Source organism: Mytilus galloprovincialis, chromosome 6 (assembly GCF_965363235.1).
Source record: "Mytilus galloprovincialis chromosome 6, xbMytGall1.hap1.1, whole genome shotgun sequence".
In the NCBI taxonomy this organism is placed as follows: domain Eukaryota; kingdom Metazoa; phylum Mollusca; class Bivalvia; order Mytilida; family Mytilidae; genus Mytilus; species Mytilus galloprovincialis.
In genome coordinates, this window is record NC_134843.1 from 95,212,095 (window position 1) to 95,231,493 (window position 19,399).

The 19,399-nt window shown below is 32.2% G+C and overlaps 1 protein-coding gene across 5 annotated transcripts in view; it reads right to left on the reverse strand.

The window, feature by feature from the left end:
- Nucleotides 1–9,445: 9,445 nt before the first annotated feature.
- LOC143080800 (TOX high mobility group box family member 3-like) overlaps nucleotides 9,446–19,399 on the reverse strand; it is a 48,355-nt gene continuing 38,401 nt past the window's right edge. For all 5 annotated transcript variants that reach the window (XM_076256839.1, XM_076256838.1, XM_076256840.1 and 2 more), the window contains 3 exons: nucleotides 17,523–17,972; nucleotides 14,088–14,218; nucleotides 9,446–12,338 (listed from right to left, as the gene is read on the reverse strand). In XM_076256839.1, the coding sequence (XP_076112954.1) occupies nucleotides 12,275–12,338; nucleotides 14,088–14,218; nucleotides 17,523–17,972 (645 nt within the window). In that variant the 3' untranslated portion in view covers nucleotides 9,446–12,274. The remainder of the gene's footprint in view (nucleotides 12,339–14,087; nucleotides 14,219–17,522; nucleotides 17,973–19,399) is intronic.

Consider the following 19,399-nt stretch of genomic DNA (forward strand, 5'->3'; position numbering starts at 1 on the left):
TACAGAAAATAAAGATAAAATTATAGAATTCAGAATTAAAATTATACAAAATATTGATAACCTTATATCAAATTTGGATCTATTAAGAAAAGCAAGAGAGGATCGTATTAAGAATGAACTCGATTCTGTTCGGCAAAGAAAAAATACACTCGAGAAGAGGAAGATCAAATTAGATCAAACACTTGGTTCCTCGTCTGCCGCGGATATTTTAAAGAGTTTGACTGTCCCTTTGGTATCTTTAGTCTCTCTTTTAGGTACCAGTAGTTCGTTAGATAAAACAATGCCATACGTTAGACAAAGAAAAGATAAATTGGGGAAGTGGAGAACCCGACTGGATCTATCACTGTGTTCTTCGTCTATCTCTGATATATTTGGTACCGGTAGTTTAATAGATAAAACAATGTCAGCTAAAACTGTCAGTCATGCAGAACTTGAACATAGAAAATTCACACCAGGGACACTTTTAAATCAATCCATGAGTGACATATTTGGATATGTCGTTCCAAAAATTGAAATTGCTAACACTTACCACACCGAGTTCAACCACACTATAAAATTCATAAAATGATTAATATCATCAGTAAGTGTAATTATCACATCTTTGTTGATCAATAAATGTGTTGTTTTACGGTTTCCAAAAACTGTTATTTATAGATATTAACTAACAACATGATAAGATTATTACCAGTTTACATAATTAGTACATGAGCTATTGCCAACCAGAATTACAGATAAAACATCAGAACTAAATAAATACATGTTAGATGTAGAAATACAGAGACGCGTCTACTAGCGTTCGTTCCTAATTATCTTTCAGCAAAACAGTTATATTCGGGAAAAGGTCACGTTGGGTACGTAGAAGACCAGACGATGTAGCTGGTAAATCACAATCTAAGTGGTAAGGAGTAACACACAGTCTTCAACAAAAGATATCTAGAAGGAATATACAGTATTCAACAAAAAATATCTTAAGGATACATACAGTCTTCTATAAAAGACATCTAGACGCTAAATTCAGTCTTCAACAAAAGACATCTAGAGGGTACATACAGTCTTAAAAAAGATAGGTGTCTTTACAACATGTCAAAATGTAAATCGTTTGGAGATTATGAAAGTTATAAATACATTTGACATTTCCGCTGTTGGTGGACTATAAGTCCTTATGGTATCATCAACTCAGTAGTCAGTGTTTTAGTATTGACATTATTTTTACATACCTTTCTTAAACTTTCCGTTTATATATTTAGAAATTATAAACAGAAACCTATGTTCCTACTCTCTTCGACAAAGCTGACCTTTGATGGATTTGGCTATTATATGAACGTAACTTTCGGTCATAAATCTTTTAACATGTCTGGTACTAATACATCCGTAGCTTTAAGCATTCAAAAAGAAGATAACGCAGGAAAAGAACGTGGGAAGTAAACAATTTATAAAGTATTATAGGAAAAAAGAAGATGTGGTATGATTGCCAATGAGACAACTCTCCACAAGACACAGAAATTAACAACTATATGTCTCCGTACGGTCTTTAGCAATGAGCAAAGCCCATACCGCATGCATAGGCAGCTATAAAATGCTCCGAAATAACAAATGTAAAACAATTCAATGAGAAAATAACGGCCTACAAAAAACTATACAAAAAATGAACGAAAAACAAATATGTAACACATCAACAAACAACAACCACTAAATTACCGGCTCCTGACTCGGGACAGACACATACATACAAAATGTGGCGGAGTTCCCAAATCTCCCCTTACATGGGACAGTGGTGTAACAGTACAACATAAGAACGAACTATAAAAATCAGTTGAAAAAGGCTTAACTATTCAGATGGGTACAAATAGAAATACTACACAGAGTGGACGGAGACGGGTACTTGTATATCTTAACAACAAAAAGACACTAAGTACATATCTGAGAGTACTAGCAGCTGTTACTGACAGCTACTTGAAAGCCACTAACAACTAATAAAAACAAATAAGGCATCAAACACTAAATTATCAATCAGTACACATCCAACAAGACGTCATAAACAGTCAGAGAAAAACATAACCTTGTACATTGCCAAGATACATGTATCGACAGATTGTAGTTCCATGAATGTGTATATGTATATAACAGTAACATTTAGTTAGCTTTTAATTCACTGATAACGAAATCTATATCAATACCAATAAAAAAATCAAGGATCTAGTTACAGTATTAAATTGGTAACCTTTAGTTAAATGTTTATGTAAGGATCGATAAGTTTACCTGGATCGTTTTTAATTGTCCATGAATCTCTATATGTACATATAACAAGAATATTTAGTTAGCTTTAAATTTACTGATAACAAAATCTATATCAATACCAATAAAAACAATATTCAAGGATCTAATTACAGTATTAAATTGGTAACCTTTTAGATAATAAGTCTATTTAAAGGATCAATATGTTAACCAGGATCGTTTCAAAATTTCTGGGCACGGTAAACAACATTTCCATTAATGAGGATGTACTATCCCGTTTGAAATAAGTTTTCTACAGGTGCAACAAAACTTTAAAACCAAATAAAAAAATGATATCTATGGAAGAATTTCGTAAAGGTTGTAAGTAATTTGTTGTAACGTAATCCCTGGCTTAATGATTTACCAGTAATACATAGATCAAGTTCGTTAAGATAAAAAAAATTGTCACAACAGACATGGACATAGCTAACAAGTTGTAAAGTATAAACACCGTAAGATGGTGCCAAAGGAACATCACCATGCAAAATTGGAAACTTAACAATAGGGAACGAAAAGACTTTTATAAAGTGTTTTATTAATTTTTAAAGAAACAATCAAAGATGTCGGTGTCTTTTAATGATCATTATACGGTATGGGTTTTGCTCATTGTTAAATGTAAGACGGTGACCTATAGGTGCTTACATCTATGTCATTTTGGTCTCTGGTAGATAGATATCTCACTGGCATCATACCACATCTTCTTTTAACAAGATGTCTCCAAACACTTGGCTAATCAATTCTTTTGAACTGAATTTTAATGTGCGCATTGTTATGCGTTTACTTTTCCACATTGGCTAGATGTATCGGGGGAGGGTTGAGATGTTATAAACTTGTTTAATCCCGCCGCAATTTTGCGCCTGTCCTAATTCAGGAGCCCCTGGCCTTTGTTAGTCTTTTATGATTTTTAATTTTAGTTTCTTGTGAATAATTCGGAGTTCAGTATGACGTCCATTATCACTGTACTAGTATACATATTTTTAAGGGGCCTGCCGAAGGACGCCACTGGGTGCCGGAGTTTCTCGCTACATTGGAGACCTATATGGTCGGGTTGTTGTCGCTTTGACACATTCCCCATTTCCTTTCTCAATTTTATAATATATATGAAGTTATTTTTGGATATTTCGGGTAAATTCAACAAAGAGCTGTGATCACCTCTTTACCAGATTAAAGCATTAAACTAAAACAACTATTGACAATGTTCGTGACTTAGTAATAAGGTATAAGATATACTCATGACGGCATACATTACAGGAAAAGTTGTTTATAGATGTTAAAGTCTCGTAAATCGATTCAGAAATGAATAATCAAGGTTACAAATAAAAAGTTAGGGGATCGCATGAAATGCAAAACGCAACGATCTAGATCGGTGGGTCGACAGGATAATCGTCTCCTGCTATACTTGCATGTTGTTGCATGATAGTTCACAGTCAGTCAAAACGTGATAATCAACAAAGGACAAAATCGGTAAATGTACACGCCAATATCTAAAAACCTAAGACTGCGAAAATTGTCCTAAGTGATACAAGACAAAGAACAGGTTTGTGTGTGTGACCATAAAACGAATGCAGCGTCGATTCAAACTGTCCTTCCTCGTAACTCCATTTTACCTCAATATCAAAGTGGGAATGACGGATTTGTGATTGTTTTTTTTTAATCTCCTTTTCCGTAAATGATGTAAGGATACATGACAGTTTGACTGCGCATTATTAGTTCTTTATTGCCTTTTATCACAAGAATGATTAAAAATTATATCACAACTAAAGGTATTCAATGGGTCTCATGTTTTATGGCGGCTAAAAATCAAGGCATTCTGTAAATATACCCATCATGATTAAAAGTGCGTTCTTTCGTTATTTGACCTTATTTTAGGATAAAGTATAATATCAAAATTAATTCTAAAAGACATTTACATATGGATTGAAAATCTATGCAAATATATTTGTTTTTTTCACTTCATCATATCATTAGTCTCATATCATTGAGGTTCAGTACAAAAGTTTTAGTCGTCTTAGGCCATACAACTTAAGTCTTAATTTATTCATTTTTGGCAGCAAATTGATAGGGGTAGGCAACATATCTGGTCCATTATGAAAATTAGTCATAAAATTCACTGTTGAAAATCGTAATATATTTATTCTATAATATGTTAAGTTTCAAAGTCAATAGAACATTATCAGAAGGTGGGCAAAATAATATTCATGAAAATGAGACAATCATCGCTAAAAGAACTGCAGACCGAAAAGTAATTGCCTTAAAACATTTATTACCATTAGTAGTTCCTTTAAAATTCACCTAACAAAAAAAAAATTAACACACTCTCATTGAAAGTAAAGACATTGAACTCGCTAGTGCGATTTAATTGCTAGCAAGATAAAAATTATATACCGAAGTATATATGTTCTAAGAAATGTTTCCATAGTTACAAATGGTAGAGACTGATTAAAATAAAAGAAATATTTCATCATAAAAATGAGACAAATGTTCATCTACATTCTGTTACAACTAGCAACAATTGAAAGAGAAACATATATCTATCATGGCCTTACGTTATCTAAGTCCAAATTTGGCTTAATCAGAGGTAAATTAAAATTAACGTTTTTCACAATCGGACTATTATTAACATTATTTTTATTAAATCAACTTGTACTTAGTCATTCTTGTTTGATCACATTATGGCCTTGTCTACTTTCACACGCATACGAAAGAATACATCTGTTTGTCAATTCTGTGAGGAGTCGTTTTACATTAAATGGAAGTGTATAAACTGTGATTTGTTATTATGTCAACTGTGTCATTCACGTATTCATTCGAAAAGTAAATCATCCACGGACCATAAAGTTATCGAATGGAAGGACTGTGAAAGTGAAGTTGCCCTAGAAACCACCCGACAAGTCGACTTAACCAGAATGGCTTGTATACAACATAGCGACGAAACGTGTTTATTATACTGTAATAACTGTGACAGGTCAGTGTGTTCTGAGTGCTTGATTGGAGATCACCAAAACCATAAATACAGTAAACTGGACATAGTTTACCAGAAAAAACTAAAAGTTATTAAGGAGATTAAAAGCAAAATTGAATCAGAAATTCCTTTTTGTAAGAAACAAGGAGCGAACCTGCAACACATATTGTCTGAAGAGAATAAACAATTTACAGAAAATAAAGAAAACATTATAGAATTCAGAGATAAAATTATACGCCATGCCGATAAACTTTTATCAGAGTTGGATAAATTAAGAAAACCAAGAGAGGACCTTATTAAAAAAGAGTTAGATTCTATTAGACAACGAAAAAATGGACTAGAGAAGAGGAAGACCCTTCTAGGTGAAACACTGGGTTCCTCATCTGCCGCGGATATTTTTGATACCAGTAGATCGATAGATAAAACAATTCCAGATAAAACTGTTAAATACGTAGAGGTTAAACAAATACAATTCATACCAGGAAATTATTTAAATCAACCTATCGATGATTTATTCGGGTCTGTTAATGAAGTTTAAACATTAAAATAGCTACTTACAAATCTGAGTTGAAATGTACAAAATGTGTTCACTACAAATGTGGCTTTCATTTGCAGTCGTACGCACAATTTCTTAACATTAGAATTATGCATTATAAAGGTTAAGTTCAACCCAGTAAGGCGAAATGAAAATGTTGACCAATAAAAACTACTTGTATTTAACTTAATTAACAGATTAAACTTTAAGGCGAGCAGAAAACAAACATTGATGATACTAGAAAATGATAGGTTTAAATAAACCCATCATAGATAGGATTGAAATTGTGTACGCCAAACGCGAATTTCATCTACAAAAGACTCGTCATGATTGTATTTGAAATAGACATTGTTTTAACTACTCATGGTGCACTGTTTACAGTAGAAACATTTTGGTCCATTGTATTCATATATTAATAGTTATAACATCAAGTGACACTACATAATTCAAAGTAGATCAACAAGAACAAATCTCAAAACAGATCAGTTATTTTATTATTTATCTATAATATGAACAACGCCTGTAGACTCATGATAGCGCAATATTGATAATGAAAATTGATAGAGCGCCCTATATAAATAAAAAAAATACTCTAAGGCGCTGTACGTTAAGCATGGTAATTAAAACAAATCAAAGACAAAAACATAAAACATACACCGTGTTAGATGTTGTGTCGTTGTTCTCCTCTTATATTTAATGCGTTTCCCTCAGTTTTAGTTTGTTACCCCGATTTTGTTTTTTGTCCATAGATTTACGAGTTTTGAACAGCGGTATACTACTGTTGCCTTTATTTAGATTCAAATACTAAAATAAGATATAAAACAAACATACCTACCATATTATAAAAGGTCAATACAAATAAGCATTGTAAAACAAACACTCAAAACAAAAATAGCAATCTAGGTTAAAAGCATGCAAAACAAGCAAAAATCATAAAAAGGTATACAAAAAATTGCATTAAAAGTTTATGCAGAATCTTCTTAAGTATGAGAGGTTATGAGTCCAATTTCTGCGTTCACACCAACATTTGTATTTGCTTCTTCTATGCTAAACATGCAATATTTTATAAGTGTTTGCAAAGACCAGTCAAGTCTGAGTCAAAATCAGTGCAAGTTGATTAGGCTTCATATAAATATCATAGCCAAGAATATGTATACAAAACACCCACCAGAGGATATTAGCTAATAAGCTTACATGAAAATCGATTGGAAGAAATATTCAAAATAGTAACTTTTTAAATTCAAAATCTTAATAAAAGAAGGTAATTAGGTAACAGAATTTTAAACACGATAAACCTAGTATGCAATCTGTAATTTCTGTTCAACAAATCAATACTCAATGCCAGGAAGGAGTATGATAAAAGTTACGATTCATTCATTTTTTTACCAAATTTAATGCCAATTTCAGCACTATTTCATGGTGGCAAGTTTTTTTTTATAAAGGTGGATGAAGTCGGTGTGCTTTTTGGGAAACTCCGACAATCATAGTCTATTAAGATTGGAAACTTACACTCGTTCTACGTGTTGGGGTCGAACTCATAATTACAGTGTTGGCATGCTAGTGATATAGAAGTTAAACTTCTTATACCATGCAGCCACAGAAACGCCAACAATGGTTAAGATAACTGTTGAACTGAAGAGTTGATAGAAGTGGAGAAACAACCGTTTTTATTTGACGTCAATAAGACTTTATTATGGTAAACGCTGGTCATCTGAGAAGGAAACTCGCATGGCAGGCTTTGTTGATTGGACAAATATATCAAAAAGTCAATTAAATATCTATACGGACTAAGGCTGCTATAATATAGTGGTATAGTAGTCTCAGACATGGATAACCATAAAAACTTATTGTTTAGTCTGTTCGTCCACGAGAGTATCATCAGCCTAGTAGTCAAAATGCTGTCAAAATGAATATTATTGGTAAGTTCATTTTTTGTAAATTAACTTAAATAAAATGTTGAATTATTCGAAACACTTATTGTAACTATCGTCAGGTTTATGCCTTGGTCGTATTTGGCACATTTCCGACTTTCTGGGTTTTGAAGCACTACAACTTCATATTGTGTTTGACCTTCTAATCTGAACGCCGCTGATGAGTATAATGTATGTTATCGGTCGTCCAACTGTCTATATCAATCTGCTCAGCTCTTAATAAAACTCCATATCACGGCTTTGTGACGTCAAATACGTTGACGTGGCCTTAATAACTTTGACCCGTACATATCAGCGACGTCATAATGTTTGAAACGACGTTGATAAGTTTGACCCGAACTTATCAAGTCAACTTCCGGTTGCTGGTGAAACTAAGACAATACTTCCAAAAGACGCAAATACAGCCCGATAAATCAATTATCAGGTTATCGGCATATTAATATTGTAAAATATCAGCTGCTCGACATAATATGAAGGCTTTTTGATCTCGTTCGCTGCACTTACTCGACAAAAATCTTCATATTATGTCTCGCAGCTGATATTTTACGATATCAACATGCAGACAACCTTATATTCGGTACGTAAATGCGTGTCTGCTATACGAATAATTTATGACTGGTATCTAGATGAGTTCATACCATTACCACTGCAATGTGTGGCCGTTTACATAAGGTTCAAAAGAACCAAAATATTTCTACTTAAAGCCATCTAATGGATGAAAGAAAAGAACGGCTCTTACAATTTTCGGCCCTTTTTTATTTTATCCATGCTGGGAATGGTATACTAATATATGATGTCCCATATTCCCATGGACTTTGTTAAATTAATAGGCCGGGTCAGGAAAAGAATCAATTTCAAAAGGACGAGGCTGGAAGGTAAACATTCCATTTGAACCCACCAGTTAACAGACAAATGCCAAATACACAGGTACAGGGGGTTCAAATTGAAGTCTTGCAGGCAAGTTATCTTCAACACTCTTAAACATTTACTTTCTAGTCTGGCACTCTTGTCGGCCCAGTCGGTAAAACAAATTATAAGCTTGATATTTTTGAGGGTTTTTTAAAACCACAAGGTCAATGCAACTGATGGTGGACGTTTCATTCTAAGGGTATACCCAGCAGAGTGAGATACTTCTGTGTTGAAATTATGTCAACGATATGCTAATTTCTTGTAACAAATTGATACATTTTGAATAACTCAAACCACCAGGGTCTTCTCAACAAGACATAGATGGTCTAAGCTGTATTTTGCAACTTTTCAATTTTTTGGGTTTTAAAGGCTATTGAACTTCTTATTTATTTTGATACAAGTGCCACTGACCAGTTTAAGAAGACAACAAGTGTTTATTGTGTACCAAATTATCAGCCAGGTATCTCTAGGGGAGTTTTTACAGCAAAATCAATTGATGGGGAACCATTTTTATTTGATGCCATATATATTATGAATACTGCTACAGAAGTTTTCCAATTTTGTTAGCTGTTATTTTCCAAGCTACTCAAATCAGCAGATTGATTTCAATAACATAATTCTGTGGGAATAATATTGTTTTCAAAAGTCACCAATTTTTATTAAAAGTTCATGTCGAAAGATTCAAAAGAAAAATTATTTCTGTTTTATTAACTCTCCTAAGATTAAGTGTAATCTGCAGCATTTACTGTTGTAATGGTACAAAAATGTATATCTAGATCTAGACAAAGCACTTATTTTTCAAATCCATAAGTTCACCAGAAAGAAATACAAAACTTGCATTTGAAGAATATTTAATCATGATTTTATATGTAAATGAATAAAGATGACAATCTACAAATGGTTTACATGTTTTCAACAAAATAACTGCATGATACACATTATGCAAAATTTTCACAAATCAGCCTTTTTTTTATTTGGTAGTCAGTTCATGATGGAAGTGTTTAACAACCTTGACTGACTTTAAATTTACAGTCCTTGCATGGAAGTCAGAAAAATTCACCCCCTCTTTTATTTTCCATGAAATGTACAGCAAAACTTCATGAACAAACACATAACAGCTGACTGAAAGCTTAATATTAAACCATCTGAACTGATAGTAAAAAGTCCCCTTTATTAAAGTGGTCGAAAAACAAAAGCAACAATAATTTGTATAAGTCATTTAATCAATATCGTTTCAATTTAAATGTAATACATACAACTATGGTCAAATGGACTGCATTATTCTTCAATTTTAGATGCAAAAATTGATTAGATAAGGACAATATTTGTCATTTACTTTCATGATTAAAAAACCCAAAGTAAACTATCTATGAAATAGAAATTTATTATGACTCAAGCAAATAACAAATTATTAGTATTAGGCCTATCTGACATCAATCTAGGAATGTATAATTCACAAACTGAATGAATAAATATCCAATTTGAAGGACATGTCCTACTTATTTTACGTGCTGATTCATTCTTGATTTACAAGTACTTCCTATTGGAATGCATGATTATTTAATATAACATATACTGGTGAACTGAACGTTCTATACCTGTTCATTTGGTGGATACCCTTATACATATGAAAAGAGGAAGGGTTTGAGTACTAGAAATACAACCTTAATCCTACCAAATTTAAATCGATTTTGTCCTTTACAAAATATGATGCCTACCTGGAGTACCTAGAAATTAATCAAAAGCTGGTAAAGACAGAAGACAATTTACACATTCACATTGTGACAGCGTCTCCACAATACATCTCAGATCTAATTTTATTCATTTGGTAAATCTTATATACAGTCATTATAGCATGTTAAGAGAAACCGTTGTATTAATGAATTAAATCAATACTGATTATTGTCTTAGAAATAGATTGGAAATTAACTGAAATTTATAAATTGTTAAGACAAGATGATGGCATTTTCTTCAAACTGGAAAATCAATTAGAATTTTTATCTAGGTTTCTTTTTATTTTATAGAAATCAGAATCAACTATTATATCTATAACATAACATTAATACTTAAAAAACAAGTTTAAAACTTTGCAAACAACACAATAAAGATCAAAACAGAAAACCTACAAAGATGCTAAGTGTAATACTAAGCATTGGGTTAATTCAAAGAAACCACATACAAAATTTTGCAAATCCTTCTTCAGTATATACTTAAATATCAAAAATAATTAAATAAAATTGAATTCTTTTATTTTCAAATGCTTTGGCTTGGAGCATCTTTCCAAATTTAACCATGCTTCCAAATAGGTGTATCCTTTTCCCAGAGTTTTTTTTAACTTGATGGATTTAATAAGTGAGACAACAAATCAGAAGAGAAAAACAATTTTTTTTTAATTTCTGAATATTTGTGTTTCCATATGATAAATAAGTGACCTATAACAACATTACTGCTATCTTACAACAATGTTTTACCAAGAGATATATTAATGACAAACAAACTTGTTCATATGACTAGCAAAATATTTTTATTTTATTTTTCCCTTTGAGGTTGTATTAAAAACGTAAATCTTAATATGATGGGAAAAATAAAATAAAAATTATCTTTTATATCAATTGCACAATTATTATACATTCTTTTATCTCAACTCTATCACAAAGAGGAATTATTGGAATGTTATTTCAATTGATAGTAAACAAAGGGAAGTAACTGAGAAATTTTGTTTTTCTGAACTTGTAAATTCTTATTGTAAACATTAAAACAGATCATTGAGAAAATTCCATATCTAATAATATGTTTCTCTTCAATGATTGTTATTGTTTCTAATTGCACAAAAATAGATTTACATGAAAAGCCTACTTGACTGAGCTTTGTCTATATCTGATGGTAAAACATTGACCAAGCAATACTAAACATCTATGTAATACTGTCAAAGCTTCATTTCAAGCAAAATTAACATCATAAATAACATTATATCTACATAAACTCATCAATATTTGTACAATGGCCTTGGTTTATATTACAATTGTTCATAAATACGCAAAAATATCAACCAAAAACATTAATCCCTTACAGATCATTAGACAAATCATTTGTAAAAACAACAAATTATCTCCCTTTTGTTCCAAGAATATAAATTGTCTCCTCTTTACATCATGGATAACCTATAAATATACAACTTTGTGTTGCTGGCGACTGATTTAGGTCACATCAAAAAGCTGTAGTTGACCAGACATATTAATTATTTTTACATATGTAAATATAAAAAGGTCATTTTTATGTTTTGAAATAATGAGCATAAACCTTTTTGGTAGAATTAAATTGAGAAGAAAAGCTGAAAGCACTACAGAAAGCAGAAATTAAAATATATGTAATAAAGCTTACTAGTGGTAGACTTTCAGAAACATTGTACATATAGGTTAATTACATTTTCTTAAACATGTTTTACAACTGACAGTTTTTTGTTTAAGAATATATTGACACATGATTTACTGCACAAAAATGTTAATGATAATAGATGATGCAAGCATTAAACAGAAGCAACCTTTGAATTGCCTCTTTTATGACATTATCATCTGCTTTTTAAAAAAACTTTAATATATTCACAGTTCACATGATTGTACAAAAAATATTTATTAAATCCTAAATGTTCTTTTTTGTTGACATTCACTTGACCTTGGAATCAAAATTCATTCCCTGTCTGTTGGACACCCAAGCAGTGAATACATCTCTGAAACACAAAGAAAGAGTTATAACAAATTATCATAATATCAAAATTGTTTTCTGTGAAGTTGTTTAAAGTCAACAACAAAACTAAATATTCAGGTATTTGTGGGTTCTTAGAATTATTAAAATAACTAATGACATCACAGCTACACAGTACATATTTTTGATGAAGCTTGTAAAATATCAGAAAACTAATTGCCATGCAGGGGTGTGGAAATATTTGTTGTGAGCACTTGTCCCTGGGCACGTAAAACTGTAAATTTTACTTGTCCGGAAAAAAAGTTACTTGCCCTGATGGTCCCAATAAATATTGTCACATAGTATTTTATTGTAAGCTAATATATGATTCTTAGCACTGTTTTACATCCCAAACAAATCAGTGTAATCAATTGGTTTATATGTGTAAAAATTTAGGAATGTTGGAAATGGGTTTATAAAATCAATGGGACAGAAACTCAAAAGCAAACCAAGTAAATGAAATGACATGTAAAGGACAAGTTTGCAGCATTATTTTTTAATAAAAATTGTAGCCAGTAGGTACACTACATATACTAAATTTTAGGACAGTGAGTGAAGAAATGGAAACTTAATAATAGATTAACTCTTTATTTCTACCAACTGACACACTTGTTTTTTTCTTGGTAGTTGAACACTTCTATTTACCACTTAGACAACACATAAGGTTGCCTTTGATCTATAAATAACACAAAAACAAAACTTATTATCTAAATTTCTTTCCAAGGGGTAATCTGATATTCACGATGTCTGATATTCTCGCTTTCGTATTTTTTTATATACACCTTGACGCTGACCATCTCCGTTTGCGTTTCATGCTTTCGACCTGACTCGTCATTCTTTTTGTCTTGCTTGCCCGATTTTTCATTTTAAAAGTATTCATCAATCTGAATCTTGATTCAAAATCTTAAGAAATGTCACTTCCAGTGAATAGTGGATAAAACATAATCGACGATCCAGGGTCAATGGACAAAGCCAATGCAATATTATGCAGCTCGTGTTTGCATACTTATTTTTACTCATTTTGGTAATCAATATATTTCCGGAGTTATGTAATATTTATCGTCATGAACATTGATGTTTATACTTAAATATATGTTTTTACTCGCTGATTATTGGTGTCTTTTACAAAAATTAAACATCTTTATACGTTTTGAAATTAATCCTATATTTTTGTTGAATTTGAACTTTGTCTTGTATATTATTATACTTGTCCACGGGCAACCAAGACAAAAATAATTACTTGTCCAGGTGTTAAAATGTACGAGTCGGGCGAGTCAGCATAGCATTTCCAAAACCCTGCCCTGTATATGTTCTTATATATTACAGTAAATGACACTGTTTGCATACTTTTACATATCAGTACAAATAAAGTTTCCTTAAAATAGTGTTCACATTTACATACCTATTTTCAGGAATTTGATATTGTCGATAAATTTACATGTATTTAATTTTGCAAAAATTTAGAAAATAACCACACTGTGAAAAAAATACATATGCAGTAATAATTTAATACTTTTAGGCAGCATTCCTATTTGTATATTGTTTAGACCAGAAACCATATGCGTGATCAGCAGATGAAAAATGCATGTTTTTATTGATATCAGTAGAAACTTCAACTTGATCTGAACAATTATTGATATATCCTATATATTATCTACATGTTTTTATTGATATCAGTAGAAACTTCAACTTGATCTGAACAATTATTGATATATCCTATATACTATCTACTAACCTACAATGGCTTACAACACAATCTGTTGAGCAATATTCGTTGTCCCACCCAGGGTTCTCTATACTTCTATTAATACAACCATTTCGTACACACATGGACGCCATTATATTTGTATCCAAATTAGCTTCTTCCTGTTTATATAAAATATAAAACACAGATTTTAGGAAAATTCAAATAATCAACATATCTGAAGACCCCTTTTTAGGGGCCTCCAAAATTTCATCGACTTAAGTGAAGGTCATATACATATTTCTATTACTGTAAGTGCTTGATTTGTTCGGTTGCTGTCTCACAAACAGCCCTATCTCCATTTACATGTATTCACTTTTTTCACATTATTTTTTATGAAATACACCATAAATGATTTAGTATACGGATGCACATATTTTTATATTTGGTCAAATAAATTAATATGTGTGTTTTCCTATTACATCTTTGAAAATAAATGAGGAATGTGTCCATGGGACACAAATGATGCCCCCAGTGGTATATATATAACATTTAAAAGGAATTTTAAAAGTGATGCTACCAAAATTTGTATTTCATCTGAGTTTTGTGGTAATAAGCATTGTGTATAAGTCTCATAGTCATAACATTTAGTTATGGCAAACTTAAATTGGAGGAAGGAAATGAAAAATTCTGGAATTTCCATTTCCATTTGTAAAGGGGCATAACTCTAGAACTGTAACCAGATGCTCCTCAGGGCGCAGCTTTATACGACCGCAGAGGTTGAACCCTGAACGGTTGGGGCAAGTATGGACACAACATTCAAGCTGGATTCAGCTCTAAATTTGGATTGTGATTAAATAGTTGACACAGCATAGGTTTTGGACACAGAATGAATGTGGTCTAATGAACTTAAAATAATTTGTTTGCCTTTAGCAATCACTATGCTGTTGAATATTAATCCTCTCACAAAAATGTTTGAAGAAATTTTCTTTTTATTTATGAAATCTGAAATGAGAAAAATTTAACCCCCCCCCCCCCACCATTTTTTTTTTCAAATCCCCCTTTCCCTTTTTTCAAAACTGATCTCAATTCAAATTTCTAATGGAGTTTGCAACAATAACTACTCATTTAAATACATCATAAAATATTAAAATGTAACAAAAAGTGCTTGTTATCACTGAATGGTAAAGATTGTTTTAATTTATCAGTTGGTAGTAAAAGTGAATATACATTGTATATTGTACAAAACAATGATTTAAGTTGATTCAACTACTATTCTGGACAAAGAAAGATAACTCCAATCAATTGAAAATTTCTTGCTATTGCACAATATTGTGCAATTAGATATTTCTTGCTATTGCGCAATACTGTGCAATTGAAAATATTTGCTATTGCACAATACTGTGCAATTGAAGATTTCTTGCTATTGCGCAATACTGTGCAATTGAAAATTTCTTGCTATTGCACAATACTTAATATAATAATTTTGGATCCTGATTTGAACCAACTTGAAAACTGGGCCCATAATCAAAAATCTAAGTACATGATTAAATTCAGCATAAAAGCCAAAGAATTCAATTTTTGTTAAAATCAAACTTAGTTTAATTTTGGACCCTTTGGTATTTAATGTAGACCAATTTGAAAAACGGGACTAAAAATTAAGAATCTACATACACAGTTAGATTTGGCATATCAAAGAACCCCAATTATTCAATTTTTGATGAAATCAAACAAAGTTTAATTTTGGACCCCGATTTGGACCAACTTGAAAACTGGGCCAATAATCAAAAATCTAAGTACATTTTTAGATTCAGCATATCAAAGAACCCCAAGGATTCAATTTTTGTTAAAATCAAACTAAGTTTAATTTTGGACCCTTTGGACCTTAATGTAGACCAATTGGAAAACGGGACCAAAACTTAAGAATCTACATACACAGTTAGATCCGGCATATCAAAGAACCCCAATTATTCAATTTTTGATGAAATCAAACAAAGTTCAATTTTGGACCCTTTGGGCCCCTTATTCCTAAACTGTTGGGACCAAAACTCCCAAAATCAAACCCAACCTTCCTTTTATGGTCATAAACCTTGTGTTTAAATTTCAAAGATTTCTATTTACTTATACTAAAGTTATGGTGCGAAAACCAAGAATAATGCTTACTTGGGCCCCTTTTTGGCCCCTAATTCCTAAACTGTTCAGACCTCAACTCCCAAAATCAATCCCAACCTTCCTTTTGTGGTCATAAACCTTGTGTTTAAATTTCATTGATTTCTATTTACTAATACTAAAGTTATTGTGCGAAAACCAAGAAAATGCTTATTTGGGCCCTTTTTGGCCCTAATTCCTAAACTGTTTGAACTAAAACTCCCAAAATCAATCCCAACCTTCCTTTTGTGGTCATAAACCTTGTGTCAAAATTTCATAGATTTCTATTTACTTAAACTAAAGTTATAGTGCAAAAACCAAGAAAATGCTTATTTGGGCCCTTTTTGGCCCTAATTCCTAAAATGTTGGGACCAAAACTCCCAAAATCAATCCCAACCTTCCTTTTGTGGTTATAAACCTTGTGTTAAAATTTCATAGATTTCTATTCACTTTTACTAAAGTTAGAGTGCGAAAACTAAAAGTATTCGGACGACGACGACGCAAGACGATGCAGGACGACGACGACGACGCCAACGTGATAGCAATATACGACGAAAAATTAAAATTTTTGCGGTCGTATAAAAATGATGCCACCAAAATTCAAACGTGATCTGTGTTTTGTGGTAATGAGCAGTGTATAAGTTTCATAACATTTGGTTGCATTGAGGCAAACTAAAGTTAAAGAATGAAAATGAAAAAAATCAGCATTTTTTCCATTTGTAAAGGGGTGTAACTCTACAAGGGTAAAAGCGACACCACCAAATTTCACACATGATCTGTGTTTTGTGGTAATATGCATTGTGTATAAGTTTCATAATATTTGGTAGAGGCAAACTAAAGTTAGAGAAAGGAAATGAAGAATTCTTCCTTTTGTAAAGGGGCATAACACCAGAATAGTGGTTAGATTTACTATGTCTTACTAATACTGATATAGCTGACCTGCCTGCGAAAGTTTTGCAAACAAGTGATATGAGCTGAATTTGTCTGGACAGTGCAATTGTTTCTTGGTCAATGTCATTTTTAAAGTTTCCCTGGCTCTTACCATGAGTGTTCTCAGCATAGGAGACCTTGGCTGTATATTTCAAGCCAGTTTAGACAGAGCTTACTGGTACTTACCATGAGTGTTCCCAGCATAGGAGACCTTGGCTGTATATTTGGAGCCAGTTTAGACAGAGCTTACTGGTACTTACCATGAGTGTTCCCAGCATAGGAGACCTTGGCTGTATATTTGGAGCCAGTTTAGGCAGAGCTTACTGGTACTTACCATAAGTGTTCCTAGCACAGGAGACCTTGGCTGTATGTTAGGAGCCAGTTTTGGCAGAGTTGACTGGTACTTACCATGAGTGTTCCCAGTACAGGAGATCTTGGCTGTATGTTAGGAGCCAGTTTAGGAAGAGCTAATTGGTACATAATACTATTCTGTCCTCCCATGTTATTCATGTTCATCATGCCCATTCCATCCATCGGACCTGATGACATATTTAGTTGTTGCTGTTGTGTTGCCATGTTGTTATGCTGAGGTGGTGACATGTTCACATGTTGTGGTGACATATTCATGTGTTGAGGTGACATATTCATATTCTGTGGTGAAATGTTCATGTGATTTGGTGACATATTAACACATGGTGGTGACATACTATTACTATGATTTGATGAATGAGATGGTGACACACCCATATGTTGTGGTGACATATTATGTTGTGGTGACAGATTCTTCGGTGACATATGATGCATTGGAGACATGTTTCTTAAGTTTCTCTTGTCTGGCATCAAATCTTCTAATGCATTCTGAAAGAGATATCATAGGACTTAAAAAAAGGTATGTACACATCCTATTACCTTAAATTCTAGTAGTGAAAATTGAAATGTAAAAAGACTAACCAAAGATACCAGTGTTTCTATTTAAGGACGGATTATTAACAATATATTTTAAATCATGACTTCCTACTATATCCTCATCATGATCCTGGACATGTTTTTTGAGGCCTGGTGATCTAAAAAAAACCTTATGACCTACTGAGGTGCCATAAATAAATTATTTTGGAAGGACTACAATTTAGCCTTTGAATGGTTTGCTGCACTTATAATATACAACATGTACAGGGGTTAATATAACATTCAAGTTACTTCATTAGTGATACATGTAAATATCTAGGCAGCCAGTGAAATTAATGGATTTCTAATACAAGAGGATATTGTGAGAGTTTTCCTGAAACTGGATCCACTCAAACAAATACCAGTTTGTTATTCTAAAATTTCTAATTCAAACAGCCATTTAAACAAAAATAATAAAATTATAAAATCGCAAACAAAAAGTCATTTCATACAAAAATTGCATATTTGCATAAGAATATTGATTTCACCAAATACATCTGTTAACATTACTGATTGGTTATCAATTCATCTGCAAAGCTGTGTCATTCTCTATTACAGAGAAAAGACTAGTTTTTACTGGGCCATAGATTCCTACAAAGTATGAGTAAATAAGTGCAGCTATTATGATGTTTTTTTCTGAAACATGATTTGCAATCTGACTGCTATCAATAAATTAGATCTTCACTTGATCATATTCAGTATTTACTGACAGTAATACACCATTTAAAAACATCTCGTCAAGTTTATAACTCTGTCAAATAAAAACAAATGTTTGTGTGAATCTAATTAAGTTATTCTCCTGCCTTAAAAATTCAGACCTAAGCTGTGAAACGAAATCTTTCACTTTTTTTCCTAAAGAAATACCTTTAAAAACAAAAAAAAATATAATTGAGGGTGCCACATTAACTCTCCGTTCAAAAAATCCTTATAAAAAACCTGAATGCAGAATGCAAAAGTCAGAATAACTTCCTACAATATTTATCCCAAGAATTTGGTTTTCAACATGAAACCATTTTCCCTTTATTATACTATTTCATAACATAGCTGAACAGAGTACAAAAGACAACAGAATTTAAAGAATTTAAAGAGTACTGACAAAGGCATACTGTACAATCAATATAGATAGTTTTCACAACCATAGTCAGGGGGAGTTCTGGAGGTTCGTCAGATTTCTCCAGAAAAAAAATTAATATTATAAAAGACTATTCTAGTTATGATCCTACGTAAACCTCTTCAGACACATCCTAAGATGTTGGCCTGGATGGAGCCACCACCCAATCATACATGGACTAATTCCATTGGGCGGATCCAGGTGGGGGCCGGGGTAGCCCGGCTCCTCC